The sequence below is a fragment of a genome, unplaced genomic scaffold, assembly GCF_019419815.1.
Source record: "Pyrus x bretschneideri cultivar Hongxiangsu unplaced genomic scaffold, Pyrus_bretschneideri_v1 Contig93, whole genome shotgun sequence".
NCBI classification, from domain to species: domain Eukaryota; kingdom Viridiplantae; phylum Streptophyta; class Magnoliopsida; order Rosales; family Rosaceae; genus Pyrus; species Pyrus x bretschneideri.
In genome coordinates, this window is record NW_025999835.1 from 198,536 (window position 1) to 206,864 (window position 8,329).

General features: G+C 37.8%; 1 protein-coding gene across 3 annotated transcripts; it reads left to right on the forward strand.

The window, feature by feature from the left end:
* Positions 1–7,672, forward strand: LOC103965793 (rRNA (cytosine-C(5))-methyltransferase NOP2C). Of its 3 annotated transcripts, none has more exons than XM_048576923.1 (13): positions 1–263; positions 356–614; positions 707–854; positions 965–1,102; positions 1,477–1,539; positions 1,853–1,974; positions 2,280–2,520; positions 2,827–3,038; positions 3,237–3,337; positions 3,827–3,908; positions 4,021–4,082; positions 4,166–4,319; positions 7,459–7,672. In XM_048576923.1, the coding sequence occupies exons 1-12, from the start codon at positions 76–78 to the stop codon at positions 4,299–4,301; spliced, it is 1,752 nt and encodes a 583-aa protein (XP_048432880.1). In that variant the 5' UTR covers positions 1–75; the 3' UTR covers positions 4,302–4,319; positions 7,459–7,672. The 3 variants fall into 3 exon arrangements, with proteins under 3 accessions (XP_048432880.1, XP_048432879.1, XP_009377148.2); XM_048576922.1 differs by lacking the exon at positions 7,459–7,672 and adding an exon at positions 5,281–6,182; XM_009378873.3 differs by lacking the exon at positions 7,459–7,672 and having other exon boundaries at positions 2–263; positions 4,166–4,666.
* Positions 7,673–8,329: the final 657 nt, after the last annotated feature.

The window sequence follows — 8,329 nt, forward strand, 5'->3', positions numbered from 1 at the left end:
TCCGATTGCCGGAAACCCCGAGCTTCAGCAACTCATTCAAAAATGGTGGTGGTGCTGCTGCTTCCGCCTCCTTGAATGAAGAAGAAAGCTCGGAACTTGCTCAAAACCATCGCCTCCCTCTTCACCAAGCACCATAAAGCCATGGAAGATTTACCAGAGCGCTACTCTTACAACCCAACTCTCCGCTGGAACGCCGACCTCGAAAGCTACTTCTCCAACGCATACGGACCCCACCATTTCTCCCGCATCTCCCAAGCCCTAACGTACCTCTCTCTCTTTCTCTCTCTCTACAATTGCAGTGGTGCATTTCATTTTTCTTATATTTTCTGTCTTTTTGTTCATTGGGTTTGCTCAGGCGGCCGTCTTGCTACTCCTGTATACGCGTGAACACGCTGAAGTCGACGCCGGATGCCGCCATTGAGAAGCTGAAGGCGGTTCTGAAAGAAAATGGAGCTGACATTTCCAAGTGTGAAGTGGAAGGGATGGACTATGTGCTGTTTGTGAGGGGTTCGGGTCCTCACGCCATTGATTATGGCTGTGCTGCAGATGGGAAGCTTCCGAAAGAGGTTCTTGTGAGCCGGAAATGCGCCGAGGCAGTTCTTCGAGGTGCCCAGGTTAGCATTTTTTCGGTTCCTTTTGCTTTGAATTTGGTTTGCTTATTCAGTTGTAGCTGAAAGAGGATGTTTTTGGGGTTTTTGATATGTAGGTGTATGTTCCTGGTGTATTGGGTTGCACTGCTCATGTCGAGAAAGGGGATGTTGTGGCGGTTTCAGTGGCAGTTGAGCAGCCTGGTGCCGATGGTGGATGGGTCGTTGGGATCACCCGAGGGACTGTGCTGCAAGGTTCAGAGACAGGTAAATAGTGTATTTGTTCATGTATGGGGATTGAAGAATAGGTTACAAGGGTTGTGAGTTTGTTTAAGTGACTCTGGGTTAATAGATGTTACTTTTAAATGATGTTTTAGATCCTTATCATATTGAACGAAGTGGACTGTATATCGGCCAAGGAAAAGCAATGCTGTCAAGGGCTGGGATTTTCCGTGTTATGGAAGGGCTTGCTGTGGATATGAGTGACAGAGTATTTAATCTCCCTTCGTTACATGGTATGGTTCATACGAGAGTAGAAGCCTAGCTCTCTGCTAATGTATTTCATGCTGTCTGAAGCTGTTGCATGGCTCTTCCTCTAGCATATTAAGTGTTTCAATGAGCTTTAATTCATGCTTTTTGCTCCATTTTTGTTTCATATAGTATTGCATTGATAATCTAGTTATAGATTTTTACTTTATAGATTGAAGGATATTCTCCTTAGTAGTTGACATGGGTCATTAATGAGGGAACTTTGATTTTTCTTTTATCTATGGTCTGTCTTTTTGTTTTTTACCTAATTGATGAGCAATTGCTTGTTCTCTCTGATATGGTGTGTATTCTTGGTTTTTCAATCGGCTATAATTCCAATGTCTTTTTTCATGGCTTCCAGACGTGCTTGAGGGGGAAATATTTCTTCAAAATCTGCCAAGCATTGTTGCTGCTCACGCACTAGGTACCTATCACATTGTTATGATTACCTAAAGCAATCTACATATGTTACTGTTTCCTAATTATCATTGGTTCTTTAGGATTTTGTCACAGTGTGCCAAAACCAGAATAACTACATAATCTTTTGGGTTTCTGCACAAAGTAGTGATCTGTGTCATGGTTTTCCTTTATTTATATTATTTATATGATGTATTATATTTGTGATGGATGCTTACTTCCATAGGAATTAGCTGGCTGTTGCTTTACTGCTATCATTTTTGGAATATTTAATGAAAGTTTTTAATCGGTGATTTTGTTATTTCTCTTGTGTTTCTTAGATCCTCAAAAAGGTGAGCGCATATTAGACATGTGTGCTGCACCGGGAGGGAAGACAACTGCAATTGCACTTCTTATGAAGGATGAAGGAGAAATTGTTGCCGCTGATAGATCTCACAATAAGGTAAATTTCCTAACCTGAGATGTGGTAGAAGAAACAGTGTCTCCCTTTGCCTTGGTTTATGATTTCGGTATCCTATTTAAGTCATGTTGTGGATTTTAGTTCTTTATATAAGGTCTGTCCAACAGAATTGCTGTGGTTCTCATAGGTGGTTAGATTCTGGGTTCCTTATTTATATCAAATTGTGGAAAGATAATTCCACTGATCTTGGAATTTTAATGTCCCATAATGAATATTCCCCCTTCTTGGTTTTTTAGCTTTAAGGCTTCCGGTTTCTTGTGCTACTTACACTCGCAATACTTTTGCAGGTGCAGGGTATTCACAAATTGGCTGCTGAAATGGGCCTGAGTTGTATAACCCCATATAAACTAGACGCTCTAAAATCTGTTTGTACAACAAACGAGTCCAATGATTTTTCTAATCACTCTTGCATTAAGGATCATCATGGTGGAAACGTTCAAGGTTCTGACTTGATAAAGTCAGAATTGGAGAATTCTAAATTGATTACTTTTGAAAGGTTGAATGCTGAGACGGATTTCAAGAAAAGTGGTAGGTAAACTTTTCTCATATGTGTACACGAGAACAATTTTCATGGTTCTGCACTGACTTCTGGTTCTGATAGTTAGGAACAGGAACTTGTTGGAATCAGTATGTATGTTCATAATGTTTTTAATTTGTGAACAAGGTCATTAAATATACTTGCAATAATTTGTGACCTTGTGGATTCTATGATATCTTCTACATGTTATTGTTCTTTTTCATACTGATGCTACAGTTGTCATTTTGATTTTATTATGTGCATGGTAAAGGCTTCTTTGGAAACTAGAGTTGAATCTAATCAAATCAATGTTTTAGTTAGCAATGAAAAAGCGAATGAGACAACATACACTAGCAAAGCTGCCATCAGGAAGGAAATGCGAAGAAAACGGAATGGTCCTGGAAGAAATCAGAGCGTGGGTGGTAGGGTTGAGAAGTCAAAAGGATTTGCTCCTAAGAGCTTTGATCGAGTTCTTCTTGATGCACCCTGCTCTGCCCTTGGTTTAAGACCACGACTATTTGCTGGAGAGGTACCATAATCCTATCAAATATTGTTCTACTTTTAATACATGTTTACAGGAGTAGTTTTTTTGTTTGTTCATTGGTCTTTGTACTTTTAATGCCTTGTTGTCTTGTTGATGTCTTATGGATGTATCTACAAGATGTTTTGTTTAAAAGTAGGTTCATTAACATTTTTAAGTTTTGATTAAGTTGGTTGCTTATTCCAGGAAACAATTGAATCCATGAGAAAGCATGCGACATATCAAAGAAGAATGCTTGATCAGGCTGTTCAGTTGGTTCGCCCGGGTGGAGTTCTTGTGTATTCAACGTTAGTAGATACGCCTCCTCTTGTTCATAGTGTTATTGAGCATTACATGATAAGTATTCAAGTATGCAAGGTTTCTTGACTTCGATCATAAGTTACATCGTTGGTTCATTTTCAAGAAAAAGATGGTTACATCACCAGTGCCATCTTTTTAAACTGTATCACCATGTTCATTGCCTTCACTTCCCTTTATTTCTCTGGTCTTATCTCTTTCTCGTTTATGGATTTTACATGATATGAAACAAAATCTCTCCAGAGTAGTCATTCAATTTGCTTAACAATTTGTGGCTTTGATTGCTTATGCAGCTTCAGTCAAGTTGGTCATATACAAATGAAAGTCTAACCTTTTGCTTTTAACCCTTAGCAAAAAATTTAAACAGCAACATGTCAATGGCATATTCAGTACATTTAGTGTCCATAGAAGAAACTAAATTCTTGTACAGGCATCGTCCTACCATTGAACTGAACTTTCTACATTGTTCTCGCCTGCAGATGTACCATAAATCCTGGAGAGAATGAAGCCGTTGTTCGATATGCTTTGGATACATATAAATTCCTCTCCTTGGCACCGCAGGTTTGGTTCAGATAGTTTCTTGGAGGTCTATGCAATTTAGTTCCTTAACAATGAGGAATTAACTATATCTCAGCCAGCTAATTTTTCATTTCCTATTTACTTTGATTTTCAGCACCCAAGGATTGGAGGACCTGGTCTTGTTGGCCGTTTTGAATTTCCCGATGGATATACTGAGTGAGTTCATTTCTCAGTCCTATGTAATTGTTTAAACTCCTTCCCAAACCTTAACTAACCAGTTGATCTGATTGACCTCACAGGGAGTGGCTGAGACCCGGGGAGGAAGAACTCGTTCAGAGGTTTGATCCATCGTCCTCGCTTGATACAATAGGGTTTTTCATAGCCAAGTTTTCTGTTGGATCAAACAAGGCCGACTTACAAAACTCCGCATCTTGACAAGATCAGACCTTGAGCGTAAGCATACCACAACAAATAATCTCATCTCAAATTCAAAGTTCACCCGCACACAAATACCACCAGTAGTGTAACTCAAACTCAGAATTCACCTGATAGATTTGTTTCCAGCCCGAATACTCAGGCAGGGGTCGTGATTAACTAGTTATATATTTTCATACACTAGAGAAGAAGACCGACGAATCACAACTATGCTTTAAATGTTCTTTCTTCACCCCACAGGCAGTAAGAAAATATTTGTATGAGGTATCCACGGAAATATTGATGAATACTTACATACCAATATCTTTGATAGTTCATATAAATGATGAAAAAGTGCTCAAAATCTTGGGAAATATGGCGTGAAAGACATGCTACTTGACCAATTTAAATGTATTTTTGCACACAATATTCATACGTATCTATTGAATTCACTGTTGTTTCCTTACAGATGCGGTAGTTAGGATTTACCCAACTAAACGGTGCATAATCTTAATAATAATTGTGTTCGGTTACTAAACTCATGCAGTCGAAACTAATAGATATCCTCATTGGATGGATTCCCCGAATTTATACTGTTTTGATTTTTTTCATATTTCAAACAACGATAAGTCAGACAATAAGCTAGTGAAATTATGTATTGAACCTGAGATTTTATGGGTGTTGAAAAACCTTTAAACCTGTGACTTACTAAGCGTAGATAACAGACTAGTATACCGTAGTGCTAATAGAGTTATTTTTTCTTGGTGAGTCAAATCGGGGCTCTAGAATCAGTGGCGGAGTCAGGATTTTAGTTTAGAAGGGGCACAAAAGTATCAATCTAAAACACTTTCCTGATTTTACAAAAATTACTCTGTCGTGTGGTGAGCAACTGATTACCATCGTTTGGGTATGGTATGATGTTGACCTCATCATCCTCTTTGTTAAACTTAAATCTCAAGCCTCTCTGACTTTCTTTCTCTTTCCTTCCACTGATCCCCAGGCCAAAGTCCTCCTCAAAGCTCATAAGCAATGGATTGCCTCAACTCCGTAGGAGCCATCAACCTCAAACGGACGAACAAAATTAAAGTAAAAACGTCAGATTGGGGTCTTGAGCTTACGGAAAAATCTTGAAAATCATAAGTATGACACTAAACTTCTATGCGTGAAAAATGTCGGGATGGGGCTGAGACCATCCTGGTCTTTTCATGGCTCCGCCTCTATCTAGAATCATGAGCGGAGCCACTAAGGGACCATAACAGCATTGTCAATCCAAACTCTTTTCTATTTTAGGCCAGACCTCATTTTTCTCTCTATCCCTCGTATATGCATGCACTTACCCGCCCCAACATAAAATCCACTATCTAGAATACTGATGGGTTTGTTCTTCCCAGTTCCCACCCTTTCAAATTCTCGATAGCAGACACCATTATCATGGATATTCACCAATACACATTAATATTTATCAATATTGTGCATATTACAAAAATTACTTTGTTCTGTGGTAAGCAACCGATCACCGTCATTTGGGTATGGTATGATGTTGTCCTCATCATCCTCTTTATTAAACTTAAACCCCAAGCCTCTAAGACTTTCTTTCTCTCTCCTTCTACTAATCCCCAGACCAAAGTCCTCCGCAAAGCTCACAAGCAAAGGATTGCTTCAACTGTGCATATTATGGGAAGAAACATACTTGACCCCTATTATGTTTTCGTCCAGCTCACAGCTGTAAAGGGACATAAGTTATGATTTCTTGACATAAAAAGGGAGAAGAAAGAGGAAATACACACTTTATAGACCAGATACAAATCTTAATCATAGATAAAATTGACAAAAATGAAGGTACACTCGAGATTTTATTTTTTCATTCAACTTTTGTAACCAGTTTTATTTATATAGACGTTTTTTTTTAAAATAAAAAAAAAAAAAAAAAAACCTCCCATATCAAGAAATTAATATTAGGTATCCTTAGAATCAAGTGGATTAATTGGACAACAATACCATTGGGTCGCTATACTTATTTAAAGATGGCGGTAAACTAATCTAATAACTGGTGACATGCATATATTAACCAGGCTTGGCATACATGGACTGGTTAATTTGGTGGTCCATACATATAATATCAATGCTTTTTCATTTCTGATTAGTTCCCCCTACATCCATGTATATATATTCAACTATCCTTCCCACAAGCAATGGTAAGTTATTTCATTGTGCTGCAATTGTGGATAATCTCCAATACTAGAACCAAAATCAACCATCCCCACCATGTCATCATCTCTGAACCAAGCTCCCATTTCATACGATGGGTCAGTCTCTACCATGTCTATATCTTCCCACTTTGAATCAGGGATGCAGATTTCAATCCCATGCTGCTCCAATGAAATCTGCCCATCTGTCGTCACATTATTGGCCTCATCAGCACCCACTGGTGATTGCACTACAAACCCTAGTTTGTCATTCTTCTCCTCCTCCTTCTCCAACTCTTCAAGCAAATCCCAGAGAAGGGCTCCATCAACTTCTGTGACCTCAAAATCTTCGAACTCATCTGTCCCAAGAACAAACTGCTTGCTTTCTGAAATAGCAGAGGCCATATATGTATAATATAAAAAGGGAGCTGAAGAAAAATGGACAAATTGAAGAACAATAGAAAAAAGCATGAGAAGAGGAGCTTTAAAAACTTGGTGCAACTTAGAATACAATATTGTTGATTTATATAATGATAAGTGTAGGCTCCAAGTCGGCACATATTTTTTGCCATGTCACGGGCATAGATTACTTGCATATCATGGGCCATGATCTTGACAATAACAAGTAACTAATATAGGGGGACCTATAAACACTGAAAAAGGCTAAATAATAACTAGGGCTTTGGAAAAATTCTACTAAAAGACACTATGATATGACGACACATATGTCTCCTAATTAATACCGATATTAAAATTATACATAAGGCGTCAAACACCGAATTCTTTCTAAAAGTACAGTTTGGTGTGCAATATGGCAAGCCAAATGAGGCCATAGATTGCACAAGAAATTGTATCTTTTGATGGAAACCAATCTTGTAAGCCTAAAAGGAAAATAAAACTAAAATTGGTGTGTCACTCATGCACTTTTACCAAATTCAGATGAAGCAAAGACTTTGCGTTTTTGGTCTCACTGAAATCTTGTTCATTTACAGATGGAAAAGCGCATTAGGAGAGGAGGGGATGAGCAGCATGTGCAATGTACGTATATCGGTCATTTTCTATGTGTTTAGTGCATGTGATTTTTGCACATGTTTACGTAGTGTTTTTAGGTCTCTTTTTGGTGCCATTTTAGGCTTTTAATTATCACGAGAGTTCATGTACCTGTTGCTGTTGGTCCTTTATTTTTATAAACTTCCATTTCATGTGCATTTTTACTTTTTGATTAACTATAGATAGCACAATAATTGTGAGTGAATTACAGGGCATAATAGAAAAAATAATACTAGGGGGTACAAAGACTAAATTTGTAGACAAAATTTGTAAACTAAATAATGTGTCACTAATAGAAAACGAGCACATTTATCAATGCTTAAGTAATAATCCAATCATTAACTTCCATGTCATTTAGTTTACAAAACTAGTTTACAAATTTTGTCTATAAATTTAGTACTCGTAACATTACTCTAATAGCAAACAATGATTCATATTTGAAGAAAGTTGAAACAATGATTCAAAATTTGAGGACAGTTGAGATTCCACTATCAAACTAATTGATAATATGAGAAGTAACTCAATTACTTATAAACACATACAAGGTCCCTTCTTTCTCCGATGTGGGATTAATACTCTCAACACGTCCCCTCACGTGTGGGGAATTTTCAAATAAAAAACATAAGCAACATAAGTCGGGTGACGTGAAACACGTGAGGCCATTAGGCTTTACACATAAGACAATCTGCTCTGATATCACGAAAAAAGTTGAGATTTCACCATAAAACCAATTGGCTATTGACGAGGAATATTATACACATTCTTTTCATTTTATATGAAATGAACTTTTGTATCAATAGGTTTAGTTATGTG

Bases quoted from the DNA above. Each gene is read 5' to 3' on its own strand.
- LOC103965793 (XM_048576923.1), top strand. From the start codon at position 76: ATGAAGAAGAAAGCTCGGAACTTGCTCAAAACCATCGCCTCCCTCTTC. The intron at 264-355 runs GTACCTCTCTCT...GGGTTTGCTCAG, and splicing joins CGCATCTCCCAAGCCCTAAC to GCGGCCGTCTTGCTACTCCT. The intron at 1,540-1,852 runs GTACCTATCACA...TGTGTTTCTTAG, and splicing joins TGTTGCTGCTCACGCACTAG to ATCCTCAAAAAGGTGAGCGC.